This window comes from Phoca vitulina, unplaced genomic scaffold, assembly GCF_004348235.1.
Source record: "Phoca vitulina isolate PV1807 unplaced genomic scaffold, GSC_HSeal_1.0 scaffold26, whole genome shotgun sequence".
NCBI lineage: Eukaryota > Metazoa > Chordata > Mammalia > Carnivora > Phocidae > Phoca > Phoca vitulina.
The window spans coordinates 23,120,368-23,144,518 of record NW_022589729.1 but is presented as its reverse complement, the minus strand read 5'-3'; the positions used below and the strand labels follow the sequence as shown (position 1 = coordinate 23,144,518).

At 36.0% G+C, this 24,151-nt stretch overlaps 1 protein-coding gene across 1 annotated transcript in view; it reads right to left on the bottom strand.

Annotated features, from left to right (window-relative positions):
* KIF14 (kinesin family member 14) overlaps positions 1-24,151 on the bottom strand; it is a 51,687-nt gene that overhangs the window by 973 nt on the left and 26,563 nt on the right. Inside the window, exons 20-28 of the mRNA XM_032422354.1 lie at positions 21,873-21,966; positions 20,983-21,115; positions 17,119-17,219; positions 12,029-12,123; positions 9,183-9,407; positions 8,810-8,994; positions 5,337-5,495; positions 4,465-4,587; positions 835-909 (exon numbers count right to left, since the gene is read on the bottom strand). Of these exons, the coding sequence (XP_032278245.1) occupies positions 835-909; positions 4,465-4,587; positions 5,337-5,495; positions 8,810-8,994; positions 9,183-9,407; positions 12,029-12,123; positions 17,119-17,219; positions 20,983-21,115; positions 21,873-21,966 (1,190 nt within the window). The remainder of the gene's footprint in view (positions 1-834; positions 910-4,464; positions 4,588-5,336; positions 5,496-8,809; positions 8,995-9,182; positions 9,408-12,028; positions 12,124-17,118; positions 17,220-20,982; positions 21,116-21,872; positions 21,967-24,151) is intronic.

Here is a 24,151-nt window from a genome sequence, read left to right as displayed (position 1 = left end):
GGAAAGAGAATGAGTTTACTTTCCTCACAAGTGCTTAGTTCTGTTTCCACAAGCAAGACCAAAATACACTATTAACAATTACTGTTTTTAAAAGAAATAAGAATTTTAAATTAATTTTATTTTTTAAATTAAAAAAAAATTTTTAACTAAGCTTTATACCCAGTGTGGGGCTTGAACTCACAACCCTGAGATCAAGAATTGCATATCCTACTGACTAAGCCAGGGCCCCAAGAATTTTAAATTAATTTTAAATCAAAGTCCAATTGTTATATTACATGGGAATAAAATAACAGTAGCCTTTATTATCCAATATCATAAAAGATAAATTTATTTAATTTTTTAGAGTTCAACTTTATATATCTCCCATTTATTTTTAAATAAAAATTTTCAAGCCATAGATATTTCACTCCTTTTTGACACATTGATTATATACTGAGTTTATATTTTTCTATTTACTTGTAACATGAAAATAAAATAATTTGTCTAATTCACCTATATTTTAAAATCTTTAAGCATATTGATTATTAAACACAGTTTTTTAGCCAATGACTATCCCAGGAAAAGCTGACAGTTACTAAACCAGTAGCAGTAAGAAATAGATAAAATACATTAATATTAATCAATCTCTATACAATATCTTATCTATTACTAAAACAAATAAGTTACGACATCCAAGAGGAAGTAGCTAGAGAGCTATGATACATGCTTCAACTAACCATGCACAAAGGAGTTATCGGGCTAAGGATAAAAACTGAAATAAACATATATCTATACTTAAACCTAACGAAATGCTAAAATACACCAAACAAAAGTAAACATTAAAGCTTCTCTTACTGTTTTCCACTCAGCAAACATGTTTTCAAGACATCCAATCAATCCCATGGCTTTAGCTTTCATCTGTTTGGCAACCTATAGAGAATATTAACATATTTTATTATATAATTATTTAAAAGTTTAAAAATCCTAGAACTCTATAGGACGAAACAGGGAAGAATTTTAGTCTAATAAGTCAAAAGACTCAAGTTCTGTTATGGGGACTGCAATTAAATAGCTGGAGTACCTAAATCATGTAAGCAGAATTTCTTTCAAAATAAATTGCACATTGATTCTACATTAAATATAGATACACTCTGATGTTTGTGATAATAACAGCATTTTGTCTTAACATTCAAATATCTATAGGAATGAAATTTCCAAGACTCCCTTGGAAGAGGGTGAGGTAACTAATATATCCAGCAAATATTATGCTCTAAGAACTATATATACATTTTCCCCAGTTTCATTAAGATATATTTGACACATAACACTGTATTAGTTTAAAACTGTACAACATAATGATTCGAAATACTGCAAAATGATCACCACAATAAGTTTAGTTAACATCCATTACTTCAGAGTTACAATTTTTTTTCTTGCGATGAGAATTTTTAAGATCGACTCTCTTAGCAACTTTCAAATATACAACATAGTAGTATTACTAACTATCATCACCATGTTGTACATTACATCCCCAGGGCTTCTTTATCTTATAGCCGGAAGCTGGTATTTTTGAACCACCTGCACTCATTTGACGTACCACCCCCACCTCCACCCCCCACCCTCGCCTCAGGTAACCACTAAAGTGTTCTGTTTCCATGTTTCTATGAGTTAAGGTTTTTTGATTTTTTTTTTAGATTCCACATATAAGTGAGATCATACAGTATTTGTCTTCCTATGTCCGAGTGATTTCACTTACGTGTTTTATTATTTGCTTCTCAATCATAATTCTATGCTGCATATGCAATTGTCTTCCGTTTACAAATAAGAAAACAGATTCCAAGCTCCTAAGACCCAGAATCAGGGTGGGAACCCCCAGTCGCAATTTGAAGTCTTTGCTTTTGTACTGCTCAATGCTGCCCCCCTAAGGTAACTTCTCACTTAATTTCTGCCAGGGGATGGTGTTAAAGAATTTAATTGGCTTTACCCACACAGTTCTTCCCTAGGTCTAACTTAAATTTCCTCTATGTGGTAAAAGAAAGGAACACACAAATTCTTTTTTTCCCCTGGCTCCAGCTTTACAATTATAACTCCAATGCCTTATGTTTGAACCCATTTTCTATTTCTTCAGATTCTTTGTTTCTAAGAATATGATAAGCTAAAACCCCACCATGACTAAACAGCTGTGGGATATAGAAAATGAGAGAAAGAAAATGAGAGGAAGGGAGGGAGAAGTCTGCATGAAGAGGCCGATAATACGAATTTTATGCCAGACGGGCCTGACCCTTTAGCTGGGTAAGCTAACATCCGCACCCTGCTCTACTGCGTACTAATAAGCACATTCACATGCGTTACTTCGCCTCTGCTTTTCACGGACTTATTCTATACCCTCTTGCACTTACTGCCGGCGGAAATTCTACTTTGTAAACAGCGACAGATAGTGTTTGAGGGATAAATGGTCCCGCTGCTGGGCACAACCCAGCTGGAGATGCCTGCAGTGGGCGGTATGAGCCCACTGTCTTCAAAGTTGCATAACAGAACTGAAATTAGCCTCACGTCTCCTGGAACAGGACTAGACCCACGTATCTTGATTTCATGGCAAAATGAGCTCCTTTTGAATGCATTTTTATTTTAAAAACAAAATAACACGAAGTGAGAAAGGCAAACATACAGAGAGAACAAGCGCAAGCAAGCTGAGGCAGCTAAGATCTGCCGGGCACTGTGTCTTGCATTTTCCTGTCCACTGTTCTTAATTTCACATAATTCTCAGAACAATCTTATGAAGTATGTATGACCATCCTCACTTTTTTTTTATTTTTTTAATTTTTAATTTTTTTAAAAGATTTTATTTATTTATTTGACAGAGAGAGACACAGCGAGAGAGAGAACAGAAGCAGGGGGAGTGGGAGAGGGAGGAGCAGGCTTCCTGCGGAGCAGGGAGCCTGATGCAGGGCTCGATCCCAGGACCCTGGGATCATGACCTGAGCTGAAGGCAGCCACTTAAAGACTGAGCCACCCAGGCACCCATCCTCACTTTTTAAATGAAACAAGTGAGGGCCAGGTAAGCAGCTCATGGTTACACAGGAAGTAGGAGGGCAATTTAACGTTCAGTATTTTTTCCAGTTTGGAGCCAGTTTGGGCAGAGATGAACCCATGTAGCCCTTTAATCTGAGGAAAGGGATGGAGATCCCCTCTGGCTTACATGGAAAATTTCTCCCCTGATAAGGAAGCTAGACACACATTAATGAAAATGTTTTTCTAAAAGGAAAAAAAAATATCTAACTTAGTCGATGCTGTCCTGGAAAGGAGTCAGAGGGGTGGAAGCTAACGGTCCTCCATCTGACTGACTTTCCTAGATCAATCAGTATGTATGTAAATGAGTACCCACCCTAGTGGGGATGAGTCAGCAAACACAATATCCCCCAGGCAGCTCCATCACAGCTGACGGACTCCAGAAAAAGACAGGAAAGGGCAGAGATGGTTTTAACAAGAAGTTGTTACAACGAGATTCTAGAACAGCCAGGGCTCTGAGACTCACTGCCACAAAGATTGGAACTCATCTTCTGAGTCCCCAATTCACTAATAATAACTCTCAATAAAGAAAGTTAACATGAACAATGATTTACAAACCTGATTTTTGTAGCATGCTGAGTTTCGGAGTCAATCAAATAGGTAGAATATAAAACCCTGGCTCAGGACGACTGGACAAGGTCCTGCAGCTCAGTGAAATGCATAGGAACACAAATAATTCCTCCCTTGCAAAGTGGGGAGGTTCACCACTGTTCTATGTAGAGCACCTAGTCTCATACATGTGCTGGGAGATTATTTAATAAATAAATGACTCACAACCTAGGACGTAAGTATTATTACATATGACAGGTGAAGAAACAGAGTCAGAGCATCGACTTGATAAATGATCACTGAAGAATGACAGATAGGTTTTAAACACAGTGCCACCTCTAAGACAGCGACTGGTTTTATGCTTTAATGTCAGTTAGCTGGAGAGGGTGGGGAGGAAGCATATCTTAGGAGGTCACTCAAATCTTTGTTGATTCTGTACCTTGATATGAAATAACAGATGTGAATGCCTCTGGCAAAATATTTAGTTTAAAATATTAGATCAATAAACGGTAGTTTGCATTCTTAAGCGGAAAAGATGAGGAAGAAACAGACAAGCAGAAAGTGAACACTAGATGTCACTGCCATACTCCATTCTGCTCTGGAGTTTCTCCACAGACTGCTCACAGACAATAACTGACAGACTTAGCGAAAGTACAGAACAGAGGCCGCAGTAACTCAAGAGTAACTTGGGGAAATAGCACCATGACATAATGATCACAATCAGCCTTTTCAATAAAAAAAATAATTTGACACAAATTAAAATACATAAATTTATAAGAATCCAATTTAGTTGAATTAAACTATTTTTTTAAAATCAACTTTATAGACCATCTGGTACTATATAGAATGTTCTTTTATTCCTCTTACCTCATTTTGGGTACATCGCCTTAAGAGTTCATGCTGAAGTTCTTTTGCTTTTTCTATTCCAGAATCTAATAGGATCTTCATTCCTAAGCCTATACCATCACAAAGAGCATCCATGAAATCCTCCTAGAAAAAGTTTTTAAGCATTAAGTGGAAAACCCAGGTTTTATATTTAAAAATATATATAAAATAATTAAGTTATATTTTCTGCTTATTTTAGGACTATAGTAAGTTCCAAGTTTATTAAATTCAACTAAGGCTGGAATAAAAACAGTCTATAAGAAAATCTGTAATCTAGCATTCCACATATAACATATAATAAGGGATATCCGTCTGAGGGAGGTGGGCTAGATGGGTGATGGGTATTAAGGAGGGCACTAGTGGTGAGCACTGGGTGTTGTATATAAGTGATGAACCACTGAGTTCTACTCCAGAAACCAATATTGCACTGTATGTTAACTAAGTAAAATTTAAATTAAAAAAAAAAAAAAAAAAGAATGTCATCTTAGGATGCTGTGTTGCTAGAATACAGTAACATTCTAATATAATACTATGTTTTCAATGGCATGAATACGTAAAGCAAGCAAATACAAATTTTCTAGAATTGTAGAGTTCTTTATGTGTTGATTGGCTGAGCAAACCCTCCAGAGTAGGTACCTATCATCAAAGCAAAGATCCAAAAGGCAAAGTGAACCAGAATCATCCAGTACATTTAACCAACTTAGATTGAAACAGGTTTAAATCATATTGCCAAATTATTAAAAGTATGAACTATTTTAAAATAAAAACAGCTTATCATGTTTAGTGATACTATTATCAGAAGTCTACACTGTTCCCTCAGACGAAGTCTTTCAAAACTAATATTACCAAATTACCTGAACACTGGCAGCCTTGTTGCTACTATTTTCCAGAAAATGCAGCTTGCTCCCTTTAAGAACGGCTAACTGTCCCACATACTTTACAGCTTGTTGTACAATTTGGATTATTTTCTTTTGAGCCTCCTTTACCATTGATGAGATATCTGAACAACATCCCTATAAAACAAAAATGGATCAGTATATCAGATACATGAGATTACAAACAGAGGTAAAGAAAAGACCGGAAAAGCAATTTGAAGAAAACAAATTCTGCATTTATTGATATAGTGACTGTGCTTCATAAAAATCTCAGTTAGAATCAGAAAACATGCAACCCTGTAGCTACTAACGATAATAAAATGACTAGGATATAGCTTCTACCCTCAAAGACCTTACACCCTAGTAGGAGACCTAAGACAAATATGCAATCAACTAGATAGAAGACAGAAGCAATACGTGAATGGTCCACACCAAAAAAGGGAGCAAAATGGTGGCTCTTTTTTGCCTTTGAACTTTTCCTGTCCTAGTAGCCATCTGAAAGATGGTTAATAAAGATACTTTCTCTTCTCAGGGGAGAAGAAAGAAGAAAGGAAAGTGAAAGGGGGAAAAACAACCCTTCAACCAAAGGCTTCTACACCACAGTACACATGCCCAAGAGGAATGAGGAGGTGCCCCCCAAGCTTTTCTTTCTGTTACCTGCCAACTGTAGTGATTCTTCAGAATACTTTTCTTGGCTTGCTTTCTGGGCCATCCTTATAATACTGCTACAAGGTAGGAATTCTCAAACCACACTTAGGTAAGAAGTATAGTTACTAAATTCAGTTTTGCCAACTTAAGTCTCTCCTGAGCTTGGTCTAATCTCCCCTTCAAGTTACCTCTTCTCTCCATCCTTGATCCCTTACGTAAAACATTTCCCATAGGGCTATAGGTCATAACCCCTAAGTTAAGTTCAAAGTGTTCTTCCTAGAGAATGAAAAGAAGGAAAGAAACTACCTACCAGTTACTCTAAAGGTATTTTCTTATAACATCCATCCATCTGGTCCTCTACCTTGCCAGATAGGCACTGTTATTTTCATTTTCCCAATGAGAAAATGGGGAGACTTAAAAAGTTAAGCATTTGCCAAAGGACAGAGAACTAATTTAGCATGCATTCAAAAAGGATTTCCAAATGCCAATAGTGGGTTTTGGGGTTTTTTCTGTTCCTGAACTGCCTCTAAAATCTAAGAGCCAACTAAGTATATCTCGCACTCTCTTTTCTACCACAACCCCTCAACTAGCTTCCTTCTCCAGGCTCAAGCATAAGTCGGACTCTCAGGTTTTTGTTCCCCAGCTTTGCTCTCTGGCCAGCCTTCCCTTTCATTTTCATGGCTCTATGCTATCAGAGCATTTCCTTCATCTATCACTTCACCCATACCTGTTTGTAGCCCGCCTCTCTGTGCTAGGGTCATTCTCTTTCCTCACTGCTTATATCCAAAGTGATCCTTCATCCAGTGTGAATTTATAATTAATCCAGTAACAAGTATCCAACCGAGCATCTATCATATGATGAGTCCTTGTGAAAAAAGGACTCTTAGCCCCTAACTGCCCGAAGGTTACTGCCCATTGAGGTGTGTAGGTTTATAAATGTGTTATATTAAAAGGCATTATAGGTGAAGTACAGGATTATCAGAAAAACAAATAAGAGAAATGCCTAACCAAGTCATGGGGAGACCCAGAAAAACCTCCTAGGGAAGAATAATGGACAATTAAAAATAAACATTTGATTTCAATTTGACTAGTTAGATTACTCAAACAAATATTTCCAAATCCTATCAAGTAAATAGCCCACTCAGGAAGTATTTGATACAACTAACTTTTACTACAATAATAGAATGTAGAAAGTCTTTTGGTGGGCACAAAAACATAAGATTTGTTCAAACATTCTGGAACATTTTGTTATGAAGCAAAGTCACCCATTTTAAAAAATGAAACCTATCCCTTTTGGTGTTTTCATATCGGCTCCCCTCATATATTCAAGGAATTCTTTATTTATTTTTTTAAAGATTTTATTTATTTAGAGAGAAAGAGTACGTGCATGCATGCACAAGCAGGGCAAGGGCAGAGGGAGAGGGAGAGAGAAAATCCTAAGCAGACTCCACACTGAACGCAGAGCCTAACACAAGGCTTGATCTCATGACCCTAAGGTCATGACCTGAGCCAAAATCAAGAATTGGATGCTTAACTGACTCGGCCACCCAGGTGCCCCTATTCAAAGAATTCTTATGGAGGAGTTCACTGAAATGGTGGATGACTAGGTATTATCTAATATAAAATTCTCCACTTCTTCTGTAGTAATAGAATCCTTGATTTTCCACTAGGTATATAGCTGTCCAGAATAAAAAGTACATTCCCCAATAATACTTGTAACTAGATATGGTCATGTGATGAAGTTCTGGCCAAAGATATATAGAGAGAAATGTCATATGGAAATTTCCAGAAACTTCCCTTCTCTTTGGCCCTTCTCTTCTTTGTCACTTCTTCCATCCTGCTGCACTGAACTCAGACAGAGCTCCACCAACATGGTGGACCATGAAATAAAGGGCCATGCTTTAGGCTTGGTAGAAGGGTGTACTGGAAGGAGCTTGGATCTCAAAAAGTGGACCAGAGGGGCGCCTGGGTGGCTCAGTCATTAAGCATCTGCCTTTGGCTCAGGTCATGATCCCAGGGTCCTGGGATTGAGCCCCGCATCAGGCTCCCTGCTCCGTGGGAAAGCCTGCTTCTCCCTCTCCCACTCCCCCGGCTTGTGTTCCCTCTCTCGCTGTGTCTTTCTCTGTCAAATAAATAAATAAAATCTTTAAAAAAAAAAAAGAAGTGGACCAGAGCCACCATGCCTACTTCCAGATTTTATATGACAGAGAGTAAGCTTTTAGCTTACTTCTTCTTCAGAGCCAAGTCTAATCTCACTTGATATAAGGTAAACAGAAAAAAATATATATTTTCCTTGCCTGTACATCACCGGGCTTGTCACTAATTCAGCATAAGCTGAAACCCAATACATAACCAAAGCAAGACTTTGCCTTTTTCCCCATAGCCATTATTGAGGACTAGCATAGTAGCATACACATAGTAAAGAGCATGAACTCTAGGCCCAAGACTGCCTGGGTTCAAATCCTAACTCTATCACTTACTGGTTATATATGTAACATTGGATAGTCTACATATCCTTCACCTCCATTTCTTCATTTATAAAATGGTGATTAGTAACAGTATCCACTCCTGAAGTTGTTACGAGAATTAAATGAGTTAATATTTGTAAATCACTGAGAACTCTTAGTGCCTGGCACAGAGGCCATAAACAACAAACAATAGAAAACCACAGTTTCAGAATTGCAAAACAGAAATCACTTCTGAAAATCCTACAGATCTAACTTTGGGGAAGATGCAGACAGTAGGTCAATAAATACTTGCTGAATAAATGAATTCTTCAAATGAAAATCAGCAAATCAATTTACCTGCAAAAACAATTGTAAGTAGCCTCCTAGTTTTTTAACCTCTTGTCTCAATTCATCTTCAAGTCTTGCTGTGCTGGTACAAGGCGGAGTATCATTTAGCCAATGTTTGATTAGCACCACAAGCTGCTCAAAAGCACATGTGACCTGGATTGTAAATGCCTGTGTTGCTCGATCAGAAGAGAACACTTTGAAAGAAGAAGGAAAATTACTGGAAGAAATAATCTCCAGATAAAAGAACTCATATATGATCACCATTAAAACACTTTAGCATAGTCAGAAAATGCATGTGAAATGTGACAGTCATTCAAAAGAAAACATAATGTGCAGAAAATAATCATTCATGTAAGTTAATAAAAGCAGTAAGTTTGCTTACAGTTATCTTGACTTTCTTCATCTTGTTCTTCATGAGCTTTGGAAATGGCAAATAGCCCGTGATAAATTTTAAGAAAATTATTAATCAGGCTGTCTGCCATGGTTTTTTCTTCATCATAACTCTGTCCAAGAAAATCTAAGGATGACCCAATCAATTCTTTGCAAATTCCAGGAAGAAAAGATTCTGCTGAACTTGAGTAAATAGTGCTCGATTTCTCCAGTAGGCCTATATCAGTAGAAAATAGCCACCTTAAGCCTACTTTTCAGGCACAATATTTCCAAACAAATGTATTAATGCAAGCATATTATAGACTCATTGATCAGTAAATTCAAAGTAGGCTACTCTTATTTCAACGCATTCTTATTTCTATAAGCCAAAGTGAAAACACAATTCTAAAAAGGAGTCAATTAATCTCTCAGTGGAATCAATCCATAGGTTAGTAGTTCCTCAACCACAATACAGACAATGCAAATAAACTAAGTAACCATTGGTTTAATCTCCTTCCTTATTTACTTTTTGGGAACACCTAGGAAACTCTGAATTAGTGAAAACAATGGCAGTTACATGAAAAATAATATAAACATAATAAATATAAATATCATAATATAATCTAATTAATTCATAAGCTGAAAGTGCAGGCAATACTAAAGCAAACTATATTAAAAGGAATGTCTCAATAGCTCTATTTTATACTGATTTCTTCTCTAGGCATACTGTAATCAAAATAGGCTAAAGCCAGTGATTATGTACAGTTAATATATCACATCTCTGGGAGACAGACTTTCAGCATAATTTTTTTTTTTTAAAGATTTTATTTATTTATTTGAGAAAGAGAGAATGAGAGACAGAGAGCACGAGACGGAAGAGGGTCAGAGGGAGAAGCAGACTCCCTGCTGAGCAGGGAGCCCGATGTGGGACTCGATCCCGGGACTCCGGGATCATGACCTGAGCTGAAGGCAGTCGCTTAACCAACTGAGCCACCCAGGCGCCCCTCAGCATAATTTTCTAAGCACTGTCCAAACCAGAAGTAAATGGAAATAGTTTGAAGAGCTCATATGGAGCCTCTGGAAATAACTTTATACTGGAATGCTAACTCATGAGTATAATGATTCTCATTTAATAAACAAGATTATTTTTTCGGTCCAGTTCATAGGTGATTAAACAGCAAACTAAAAGGAAGGTAGAATAAAGGCAAAGGGTGGGGACTAATAAGGGTCTAGGACAGGGTCTAGGACAGCTTGGCTGGCTCAGTCAGTAGAGCATGTGACTCTTGATCTCGGGGTCGTGAGTTTGAGCCCCAGGTTCGGGGGAAGAGTTTACTTAAAAAACAAAACAAAATAAAAAGCATTTTTAAAAAAGAGTCTAGACCAAAGATAAGAATTTGATTTGGGAAGAGAAAAAAAGAAAAGTTACAAAATGCAAAGCTCTATCACTGTAGGGTAATAGTATCATAATGATGATAATGATAATATTCTAGTCATCATGAGCAGTTAACAATATATTCTTTGTTTAAGAAGATAATGATGTTAATGCATTCTAAAATCCAGCATCAACATTTTAAAAAGCCTTGCAAAACTCTAGTTAAAAGTATGGCACTTAAGGTGAGAAGTTAGGACACTTGCTCAACTTCCCAGAGCTGCACTGTGCACCGTCCAGAGGCCCATGGCTGCCTGGGCAGGTTCATACTAAAGGCACATGTGGTTTCTGTTTCCCTTTTTGAAAACTGCAAACAAGCAAAGACCTCTTGTATTTTATTTAATTTTTAAATATGGCCCTTAAAAAAGACAGCTTTAAATTATCCGGAAAAATTACTTTTGTAAAACATCTTACTCTCAAATAATACTGAGTAAATAACTTGATACCACAGATATATAACCTTTTATTATGCTGGTAAACAAAAAGCTGACCCCTTGCTTTGTTTTCCCTTAGATTAAACAAGTAATTATCTTCCTAAAAGGTAATTTTATGATTAAAAAGAAGCTTAATTTATTTTAAAGTCAAGATGAGCTACAGTTTCTTTCATGACTACTTCTATTCCATTAATGCTATTATCAAATAGATTATTACATTACACAGTAACTTTAATTTTTTGTCTACTAAGGTATATAGCCTATAAAGTGTGCATGTCTTAAGTGTACAGCTTATTGTTTTTACATGTGTGTACGCCCCCACTTAGATCAACGCGTACAAGGTGTCCACAATGGCATTCCAACAGGGGTCTGTCATTTTGAGCCATTGTTCTATTCTGAACTACTCTGGCTTCTGTCATCATACATTAGTTCTTCAGCTTCATAGAAATATAATCATACAGTATCTACTTATTATCTGCTTGCTTTCACTCCATATAATGTTTTTGGGATTCATCCAGGTTGTTGAGTGAAACAGTTATTTGTTCTTCTTTATTGCTGTGTAGTGATCCACTGCCACCTGGTAGGCATTTAAATTATTACAGGTAGCTAGCTACACATGCAAATTTGCAGTGTGTGTATATATATATATACACATACATATATATATACAATGTATATTTCCCCCTCTATAGGAAAATTAATGTTGTAATCCATATTCACATAAAATAATTATGACTGGAAAAATTCCTATAGCTTTTTCTTTTAAACGTTTTTTCACATTTGAATTAGCTACTCTACTAAAAGGCTTTGAAATAAATCACGTAGCACACAATTTTAGACATGGAAAGGGCCACCCAGCCCACCCCCTTCACTTTATAAAGAAAATGGAAACTTGTAGAAGATGAAATGATTTGCATAAGAACATGAAACAAGGTAGTAATTGAGCTAGGACTTGATGCTTTTTTCAGTATACAAGAAAATTTGATGAAAAAATACCTGATGAATGGGAAGAATGCAAATTCTGAATTGGGTGGGCTTGTATATCATGTAAACAACCAGAAATTCTTCTATTCTTCATCAAGCTCCTGCTCCTAAAAAAAGATAAACCATAAGATTAGTGGTTATGTACTACATGGAATAATAATATTCAGAATATTCTTGGGGTGCCTGGGTGGCTCAGTTGGTTAAGCATCTGCCTTCAGCTCAGGTCATGATCCCAGGGTCCTGGGATCGAGCCCCATATCGGGCTCCCTGCTCAGTGGGGAGTCTGCTTCTCCCTCTCCCTCTGCCCCTCCCCACTGCTTGTGCTCTCTCTCAAATAAATAAATAAAATCTTTTCTAAAAAAGAATATTCTTAATTCTCTAAAGAAAATTGGTATGCAGGTGTGTGTTTTCTGTGGAAACATTTTCATCAAGAAATAGTTAAATTCATTTGGTTTATTAAGCAAGAACTTCACTATTTATAGGTATTGTTCTAAGAATATAGTAAATTAATTAAATGGAATACATATTTGTAGAATACTCCTATTTACAGGCTCTAGATACTGTGGTTAAACACAGGAAACATGGTTTCTGGGCTCACTGAACTTAAGGTCCATAGGAAAAGAGAGAAATTAGGCAAATAAGTGCAATAAAGTGATACGTCACGAGAACAGAGCATGCTCTGCTGGAGAGGAACTTGACCTGGCCCAAGGAGTTGGGAGGGCCTCCTGGAACAATGACACTGAAGGATGCACAGGAGTTAGCCAAACGGAGAGGCAGGCTTGGGAAGGAGGGAAGAGTGGTTCGGACACAGGCACCAGGATGTGGGAAGACCCAGTGATAAGAGAAAAGTACAGCGCATGTAAGGACCAAGCGAGATTCAGAAGGACTGCAGTCTAGGACGGGGGAGAGGAGCAAGGCAGGGGTAGTCTGGGGGTGTGCAGGCACCAGCCTGAGGCTGACCCTGGATGCCAATTAAGGAGGCTTGGATTTTATCCTGAGAATATCCTGGGAAAGATTCTAAACAAGGAAATGATCTAGGTAAATGAACATTCAAGTAAGCACTTGCTACACAGTGAAAAGCAGAATGCCTGTGAAGTGTAGCAGTAACACAAACGGAGGGAATGATATCTTCACTCGCTCTTTCTGCTTTTTCCCTCAGCCGATAAAACCACTCAGATCTCTGCCTGGAGTGTGACTGACTGGCTGTCTAGCTGTTACTCATTCTTCCTAACTGCTACTGGAAAAAGCAGCCTACTTCCAGATTGCCATTCATCTGCCAATTTTCTAAACTCCAACTCCAGCCCTCATTATATCAATGAAGCTCCTTGAGCTGTGACCTAGACCTAAATCTAGGGGATGGATCCTTTGAAGTCTTTTTCCTAACAGAACTCTCTATTACCGTCGGCCATTCAAAGAAAAATACTATTTGTTGAAAAGATTGCTAAACAGAAACATATTCCATCTGTAGTCATCTAAATGTTTCAAATATATTTTTCCCCATGAATTCCTACAAGAAAAACACAGAAATATGACTGATAACAGGGAGAGGAAATATCAACTCTCAATATGACTGATAACAGGAAGAAGAAATACCAATTCTCAAAGGTAACAGTTTTTTGTACTTAGGTCTGAAAGGAAAGGGTACATTATTACAGTAAGTCTAAACTAGGAAAACTTATTCTTCCAACACTATCACAGTTAAACAATGTTTAAACTCAAATAAAATGCTTGTCATTCTTTTTAAAGAATTTTTACTTAACCTCAGGGGAATTTTACTTTTAACCGTCCACAGGACGTATCAAAATTTATAGGCAGCCAAACCAGTCTATTTTGTCACAGAGAGCCTATGGCATATCGTTGCCTGGTAGCGGTTCCATAATTAAGAATCTGTCAGTGTTTCCATTACCTGCAGGCATTCTCAGAGTTTGCAGTTCTGTCATAAACATTCTTACAAGGCTGAAACTTCATATACAAGGTCTCCGACCAAGAGCAATTCATTTTTTTTTTAAATATGATACTTTTAAATTATAGAAGTTCTCAAGAAAACATCTCTAACCAAATGAAAACACCTAATTTCAACATCTTAAAAAAATATCAAAAGAAGTTTTAATTTTTTGGTAATAATTTAAACTTTTGTTGGTTCCCTAGTTATTAACCTAGAAGTTAGCAGAAAATAAGATGTAAATCACCAACTTTCAATAAGCTAAATTTTTTTTTTTTAAGATTTTATTTATTTATTTGACAGAGAGAGACACAGAGAGAGAGGGAACACAAGCAGGGGGAGTGGGAGAGGGAGAAGCAGGCTTCCTGCGGAGCAGGGAGCCCGATGTGGAGCTCGATCCCAGGACCCTGGGATCATGACCTGAGCCGAAGGCAGATGCTTAACTGACCGAGCCACCTAGGCGCCCCAATAAGCTAAAATTTTTATGTTCATTATTTTTAATTAGTTTTTAAAATTCAAGTATAATTAACATATAGTGTGTTATATTAGTTTCAGGTGTACAATATAGTGATTCAACAATTCTATATATTGCTCAGTGTTCATCACAATAAGTGTCCTCTTCATCCCCTTCACCTATTTCACTCATCCCGTCACTCCCTGATGTTCATTAATTATTAATGCTCATACTGTGATCCATAATTCTAAGTACACCAAGTTTGTATCTGTTTATAATAAAATATAATAAGAAACCAGTATTATAAAATCTAAAGGGATTTACAAATCACTGTCTGATGAATTTGTAGTTCTGGTCTGAATTTTTGGGAGGTTTATGTTACTCCAGGTTAGCTTAAGTACCCCAAGCCCTCCTGCCCAATTTCCCCCAAGGGCCATCTTTAGCTCACTTTGGAGAACCCAACACTGTTTTGAAGTCCTCAAGATAAATCACCTGAAGATATCACTATCTGTTTATTGGTATTAAATCAGAAATAAGATCCCCTCTGTAGTCCATGATTTAATCTTACTTAGCACATACAAGCACCCAATAATAAGAACTGCCATTTATTCAACACCTATCCACTGCAGTGGGAGTTCTACATACTTTATCTCTAATCCTTAGAACTACCTCACGACATCATCGTCAGTCCCATGGTGGTCATAGTAGAAGTGGCAGGAGAAGCAATTGTTGACCTCACTTAAACTTAGCAATAGGCTCTGTAGAAAAGATATGTATTATTGTCTCCATCTTATAGATGAGAAAACTGAAGCCTAAAGATGTAATGTCACTTGCCCATGGCTGCACTCGGCATAAATCACTCTATTATACACCTGAAACTAATATAATACTGTATGCTAATTATACTGGAATTAAAATTAAAAACTTAATGAAAAAAAGTTAGAACCTAGGACTCTGACATGAGCCTGTGACTTTTTTATTATAGTACATTGTAGGGGATACAGATGTGTATCTTATGCTCAAGGAACTCAGAATCTGTTTAAAGGACATGCTTTGTATTTCTCTTAGCTTGAAATACACAGCTGTTATGTACATAACATATAAGATAACAAGTATCGATTATTATTTCTTGGCTATTTCTTACTGTAGCTTAGCAGTTACCATGAAGCAAATAGAACAGAGGTAACAGGAGGAAGAGTTGCTCTAAAGTAGTTCCATCTCTTTGAAATTTTATAAATGGGTTTAAAATAAGCATAGTCAAAACCAAGAAAGGCCTGAAAAGGTCTGGAAACCCAATGAATTCTGAGCTGCAGCTGAAGGTGATGAAGTTAAAAAAAAAAAAGAGAGAGAGAGAGAGAGAGAGATTTAACCAGAAAGATTCTGTTTTGATGCAAAAGAGACGCAATATGGCGTAGCAGTCAAGAAAATCAGGACCTTTGGAGTCACTCAATCCTGGATTTGAGTACCAGCTCTTCCTTTATCAGCTCTGTGAGTTTGGACAACTTATAACCTCTTTAAATCTTCAGCCCCTTCATCTGTAAAAGGTGGGTAATGACAGCACTAACCTCATAGTTTTGTGTAAGAACTACCTGAGATAATACTTAGCAAGCACTCAGTCAATGTTCTTGATAATGATGATGCTTCTGTTGGATGGATGAATGCCACTGACTCTTACATCCTGAAATATCCCAAATCCCTCCTTCCAAGTTCTAGACCTGAATATATGCACTTGGATGTTCCCTGGGAATCTCAAGCCCATCGTGTTCAAAAATAAACTCATCTGACTCTCCACATCAGGGAACACCACCTTCCCTTAGCCAGTTACCCTTGTTAGACAGGGATTCACCCTTGAGCCCTTTATCACCCTCAACTCCACAGCTAGCCAAGTCCTTATTGATTCTTCCTCTTGAATATGTATAAAACCGCACTTTCCTCTCCAGGCCTTCTGCCTGACCTGATTTTGGGTCTTTATCAACTGTTCTTCTAGTTTCTTCAATTCCTGGTCTTCAGGACAGAGAGTATTTTTTATTCATCTTTGTATCCTCAAGAAATAGCAGACAGTCTTGTTTCAAAACCAAATGAAGAAGTATTTATTTAAAAAGAAGTCTTTGTTTAAAAACCAAACTAAGCAGCTAAATTGGTTCCAAGACCAAGGCCTTTCTATTATACCATTTTGCCCCTCTGTAATCTAAGCATCTGAGGTCTAAACGGAACTAGTTTTTCCTTGAAAAGCATTTATTCATTGTGGAAGTCTTTTATGCTTTTAGTTAATAAGCAGCATTTGTCATATATAGAAGTTCTCTATCACCATGATTTATTCTTCTGTGGTGCTAACTTGACAGCATTTAAAGTTCTATAACTTACAATAAAATATCATAGAATATGCCAAGTTCTTGAAAAAGGGTAATTTAAAAGTAATAAAAACTATTCATTTTTATAGGAAATTAGATTTATGCTATTCTAAGTTGCTCTTAAGACTTATATGGTGAGATGCTGACCATTTTTGTTCCTATTCTAACTGACTGATATAAACAATTTAATGCCCCAAGTGCTGTAATTTGATCAGTAACATACTATTTCTCTTATATTACTGGGTTCCCTGCACAGACATATCCATTATGACAATAGATAGTTCTTTTAAAATAAGGAAATGATATATATATATGTATACCCAGAACAAAAACAACAATAACAAAATGTCTTTACCTCCTTCTAGAAAAAGAAGAAACTGGTGCATTTGTAATGTCAGGTTCCCATTCATCTTCAGGATCACAAAAGACATCTTCACTCTTGTTACTATTATTACTCTAAGAAAAATAAAATATATGGTTTCTATTAATTTGGGTTAAAAAATATTTAGCAACTGGGGCACCTGGGTGGCTCAGTTGGTTAAGCGTCTGCCTCCAGCTCAGGTCATGATCCTGGGGTCCTGGGATTGAGCCCCGCACTGGACTCCCCGCTCAGCGGAGAGTCTGCTTCTCCCTCTCCCTCTGTCCCTCCACCAGCTCATGTTCTCTCTCTCTCTCAAATAAATAAAATCTTTTAAAACATGTTTAGCAATTAAGAGAAAACAAAAGTTTAAATTTGTTACATTTAAAATTTAAAAATTAGCAAAATTACAGGTTGTCTGGCAGAAGTCTAAAAATATCATACATTTTGGGGTGCCTGGGTGGCTCAGTCAGTTAAGCATCCGACTTTTCATTTCAGCTCAGGTCATGATCTCAGAGACCTGAGATTGAGCCCCGCATTGGGCTCTGCACTCAGCAGGGAGTCTGCTTGAGATTCTCTCTCTTCCTCTCCCTCTGCCCCTCCCCCCACTCGCACTCTCTAATAAATAAATCTTAAAAATATCACATTCCTGACAAAACAAAAAATCAAGCACATGATGCTAGAAATTGTATTGAAAGAGCTCTACTAATAAAAGCACAGAAATCATTAAATGATTAAAAAACATAAACTTGGGATATAGAAGACACTAAAAACAGAAAAGATAAATCCTCAGTAGAAAAATAGAAGAAGGGGGGTTGGGCAATGTGTTAGCCTCGTGATGGGTATTAAGGAGGGCATGTACTGAATGGAGCACTGGGTGTTATACGCAAACAATGAATCATTGAATACTACATCAAAAACTAATGATGTAATGTATGGTGACTAACATAACATAATAAAATTAAATTAAAAAAAGAAAAAGAAAAGAATAATCTGACAACATTAAGATTCAATCACTCCCTGGTCGAATATATTAATCATGATAATAATCTGAATTTTAAGTATTTAAAGTTCTAGCAAAATACTATACATATAGAGCTTGATTTGAAATAGTATAATTATATAGAAAAATAATCAAAGAATATTGCAACAGTTGAAAGTAGGAAGTAAGATAATAATGGTTAAGTCACCTACCACATTTTAATGTATATGATAAGGCAAGAATGATCAAATGACTTCAATACAGTTTTTTTGTTGCTCTAATTACACAAGCAATCCACATTCATTGTAGGAAATTTGGAAATTATTAACACGTATAAACACACAAAAGTGTAACCACTCACAAACCCATCATTTAGAGATAAACACTCAGTTCCTTTCAGTCTTTTTGGATTTCCTGTTATGAATAATATACCTTGCATTCCTGGAATTAACCTTACTTGATCATGGTATAAGTATTCTTTGAGTATATCTTTGGGTTTGATTTACTGACCTTTCTTTCTTCCTTTCTTTCTTTTTTTAAGATTTATGTATTTATTGGCAAGAGAGAGAGTTCATGCAGGGGGGAGGGGCAGAGAGAGAGGGAGAAAGAGAATCCCAAGCAGACTCTGAGCTGAGCACGGAGCCCGACACAGGGCTTGATCTCACAACCCTGAGATCAGGACCTGAGCCAAAACCAAGAGTCAGACACTTAACAAATTGCACCACCCAGGCACCCCTGATTTACTGACATTTTATTCAGGATTTTTATAGCTATGTTCATATGAAGATTGGTTTGTAATTCTCTTATGAATCATCTTTTCAGTTTTTGTGGTTTTTGTTTGGTTTGATTTTAATCGGTTAGGTTAGCATCATAACTGTGACACTTTATATCCTTTGCTATGTTCCAGAATAGTTGAAACACAATCATATTTATCTGTTCTCTTATTTACTTATTTATTTATTTTTTTAAGTACGCTCTACACCCAAATGGGGCTTGAACTCATGACCCTGAGATCAATAGTCACATCCTCTACCGACTGAGCCAGCCAGGCACCCCGGTTCTTCAGTGGTTTAAAAAAGCTTCCCCATGGGGCACCTGGGTGGCTCAGTCATTAAGTGTCTGCCTTCGGCTCGGGTCATGATCCCGGGGTCCTGGGATCGAGTCCCACATCGGGCTCCCTGCTCGGCGGGAAGCCTGCTTCTCCCTCTCCCACTCCCCCTGCTTGTGTTCCCTCTCTCGCTGGGTAACTTTCTGTCAAATAAATAAATAAAATCTTAAAAAAAAAACAAAACCTTCCCCATAAAACTGATTGGGAGCCACACCTTTTTCTTTTTGAGACTAATTTGTTGACAAACTTTTCAATTTATTGCATGGTTATTCATCCATTAAGCTAAATTTCATAACTGATCTTTTTCTAGAAAGTCTTTTCTTTCTAGAAAATTATAAAATTTATTAGCGTAAAGTTTTACATGTAAAATAATTTTTAAATGCTTTTGTTATCTTTGTATAAATGCCATTGCCCATTCCTAAAATCACATGTTCATCTTTTTAAAGAACCAGAGCTTGAGTTTAATTTCTAATTTATCAATTATTGCTTTTATTTTTAATCATTCTTTCATTTGCTTTGCTTTGTTTTATTTTGTTATTTTCTAGATTGAGTTAACTAGTTTATTTTCATTTTTCCATTACACGAATCAAACATTAAGGATATAATTTGACAGCATCCTGTGTAAGCTTTTACATATATCTCCATTATTGTTATATCTAAGTAGTATAGAATATAATTCTATATAGAGTCACATTATATAAAGGTGAGATATTTAACAAATAGTAGCAACAATTTAATACATATTACAACTATTTATTAAATGCTTTAGGGATACTAAAATAATCATATGGAGAAAAATTACTTTTACATCCATACCTCTCACAATATACTATAACAAATTCTATGTGACTCACAGAGGTAAATGTTTACAAAAAATTAAAAGTAAACAGAGAAATGGACTATATTTCAGTAAGAAGATCTCCAGATTAATAGACAGATTCAAATATACCAGATTTAAAATGCCTCTATAACAAAATAAAACCAAGAAAAAAGTCAGTGTAATCAGGAAAAAAATTATTATAAATATAAAATAAAGGTTTACTATCAAAATATATTAGAACTTTTATAGACATATTAGTTCATTACCCATATTTCAAAAGTGTGAGTAAAATTCAAAGGACATGAACACATACTTTACCTATAAAGAAACGAAGAGTCAAATCCTCAGATTCACTAATTATTAATACATAAATTAAAACAAACTGGTAACATTGGTAAATGGCAATATTTCTGACAAGTAATTGTTATTGAGCATCAAAATGTAATAAAAAATCATATTTTGGGGTACCATTTTAGAAAAGAGAAAACAAGGAAAAAGATATTAAAAACTAATATGTGTAAGGATATTTTTAGTTCTATTAAAATAGCAAACAACTGGTAACACCGAAAAGCACAGCAATGGGGAAATGTAAAGTAATTATGTAAAAATGCACATTATAGGCACTGAAGATAATTACAAATGATGCAAAGTGCTTTATATCTATCAAATTTCTTCTTCTCTTAAGCTTAAATCTAAAATCTTGAAAACACACAATTATAACTGTGAACAGATTCAGCACTAAATTTCTCTATTACAGGTATAACTATATTAAATCAATAAAACCCCATCTACAGGCAAAAGTAAAGTAAACATACATAATTGTTAATATTGGTTGGTTTGGGTAATATAAATTGCCTTTTCCTTTATTTGCCAAATTTTCTTTACTAAGAACACGTCACTTGTATATTTTTTATTTCAAAAATTTACAGAGATTTTAATAATATTCCAAACCTCATAAAGTTCTTTCATTGCTGCAAGCTTAGATTCAAACTTTTCCAGACTCCAGAAAGTTGAGATCCCTAGTTGTAGGTTACGAACACGAACAGAAGTGTCAGAACTACTTCCTTTATCTGATACGTCATGTCTGAAAGAAAAACCAAAGAAAAATGCTTATCCTAAAACATACATACCCATTTATAAGAGTTTTCTGAATTAAAATAACTTCCATAAAAATTCAGTCCACTGATTAAATCTTTCCATTGTTAAGCATTTTTATTACAATGAAAAATCATGTCTAGTATATACTATATAAAAATAACTTCTTACATAAAAATTTTAAAAATCAAATTCTAATTAGGTATATTTCCTTCCAAACATGTAATACTAGTAAACTTGCAACTCAAAAGAAGCTAAGTAGGGCGCCTGGATGGCTCAGTCGTTAAGCATCTGCCTTCGGCTCAGGTCATGATCCCAGGGTCCTGGGATCGAGCCCCACATCGGGCTCCCTGCTCCGCGGGAAGCCTGCTTCTCCCTCTCCCACTCCCCCTGCTTGTGTTCCCTCTCTCGCTGTGTCTCTCTCTGTCAAATAAATAAATAAAATCTTTAAAAAAAAGAAGTAAATTCCTAAAACACCTAAAATTATTCTGTTTATAAAATTACTTATTTTATAAACATACTTAGTATATTTAGTATGGTATGTTAATTGTTGAAAGTCTTTTACTCCAGAGTGAGCTCTAAAGGGGAGTCCAAATGTGTCACTGGGAATTCTGACACTGTTCTCTCCTAGACAGGCAATATAGATACTATGTCCTTGCAGAAATTAAATTTAGAAAGCAATCATATGAAGGTCAGTTAGTTTAAAACAAAGAATTACTTTATAATTAGGCTAATAAATTGCTCACCTGCCAAAAACATAACATTTTTTAAATTTGCTGCTGATGGCATTGGCTTCCTGAATCATCATTGAGAGTTTCATGGAGCTCCAATTTGTCTGAACTAGTAGAAAACACACAGAGATGATTCAAAAACCATCTATGAGCCCTGACTTATATCACTAGGCAGAACAACTCCTGAAAAAAAAAAATATTGATTTTAAATAAATGGTTTTAACTATTGCAGAAAGTAAGGGCAATATTTGAGTGGCTTCTCCTCAAGCCTGAAATAAAATATTCTTCATAGAAAGAATATTTCTATGAAGTCTTTCACCTGTGGAGACACAGTAAAAAAACTGAAAGTGATGTAGAAAGTTGATACAGAAAGGATTTTGTAAGAGAGGAAATGCCAAAGACAATGCTTTGTCTCCTAATATCTTTAAATATTTTTTTCTGATTAATTTTTTCTTAATTTCTAATTTGTTTAAAGTATTGGGTAAAGCATACTACAGCCTTACTTATATAGAACCACAATCCTTTTTTATTTTGCCTGAAAATTAAAACAAACACATATTTCAGGACATCAAAACAAAAATGGGAAATAATTTGGCCACAATTCCATTTTCCTAATTTAAAATTAAAATTTTATCATAAATATTTTCTATATCACCCAAATTTATCACCAATTTTCCATCAGAACATTTTTTTGAAAGGATAAAATTCATTATACACATGCTAAAAAAAACAAGTATTCATTGCAAGACCCTGTTTTTAGGCTCTAAGAAGAATAAAAAGATGTATTAGTAAATATATTTATTTACTTCTTACAATAGATATAACAAGCATTAATAGTTTCAGATTTATTTAAAAATAGAAGTTATACAATACAATACAACTACGAAGTATTCTTGCTAAAAATTTGAATCAGAATCTGACAGGCCTGAAGAAATAGCTCTACCACTTTATAGGGAATATAGGGGCAGAGGAACCTGTTAAGCAACACCATGTAGATACAACAGCAAGATCCAGAATGTGGGAAACTACAAGATAAATAACCTGATTTCTTCAATAAGCAAATTACAAGAGGAAGGAGAGAGATAAGAAAGGCAAATTTACAGATTAAGAGACTTAAAAAGGGGCACCTGGGTCACTCAGTCTGTTAAGCATCCCACTCTTGGTTTTGGCTCAGGTGGTGATCTCATGGGTCATGGGATCTGTCACTTTGGGCTCTGTGCTCAGCAGGGAGTCTGCTTGGGCCTTCTTTCCCTCTGCCCCTCCCCCACCCACTTGTGCTCTTGCTCACTCTCTAAAATAAATGAATGAATAAATAAATAAATAAATAAATATTTTTTATAAAAATGGGGGTGCCTGGCTGGCTCAGTAGGTAGAGCATGTGACTCTTAATCTCAAGTGAGTTCAAGCCCCACTTTGGACGTGGAGCCTACTTAATAAAAATGAAAAATAAATATAAAGAGACTTAGGGGCACCTGGGTTACTCAGTTGGTTAAGCGTGTCTGACTCTTGCTTTCGGCTCAGGTTGTGATCTCAGCGTCCTGAGATCGAGCCACGAGTCAGGCTCTGTGTTCAGCTCAGAGTCTGCTTGAGATTCTCTCTCTCTCCCTCTGCCCCGCCCCCCCATCCCTGCTCACGCAGGCACTCTCCCTCTCTCTCTAAAATAAATAAATAAATCTTTAAAAATAATAATAAAAAAATCAAATAAGACTTACAAGGCATATCTACCAAACACAATGTGTGGATCATGTTTGTATCCTGACTCAAACAAACAAGATATAAAAAAAATGTATGGGAAAATTGAATGTAGGCTAGAAATCTGATGAGTATAAGAAATTATTATTCATATTTTTAGGTTTGATAAAAATATCATGGTTATGCTTAAAGAGTGACAGAGAAAGACAGAAAAGAGAGTCCTTATCCAATGCAGAGATACATAGTGAAGTATTTACAGATCAAATGATATGATGTCTTGGATTTGCTCCACAACAGTCCAGGGAGGCAAGGGGGCTGGGTACAGCCAGAACAAGACCGAACATGTGTTAGAAATTGCTGAAGTTGGATGATAAGTATATAAGAGTCTGTTGTAGTAACCTCTCTACTTTTAGAGTTTGTTTGAAATTTTCCATAATGAGAAAAAGTCATTAAAAACATGCCATGTTCTATACAGCAATGTAGAAGTATACACAAAAAATAACATCTAAGTGAAAAAGAAGATGAAGTACCCAATGATTTAGTCCAATCTAGATGTAAGACCTAAAATATTAGAATAAGAGACTGCATTTTAAAAAACATGT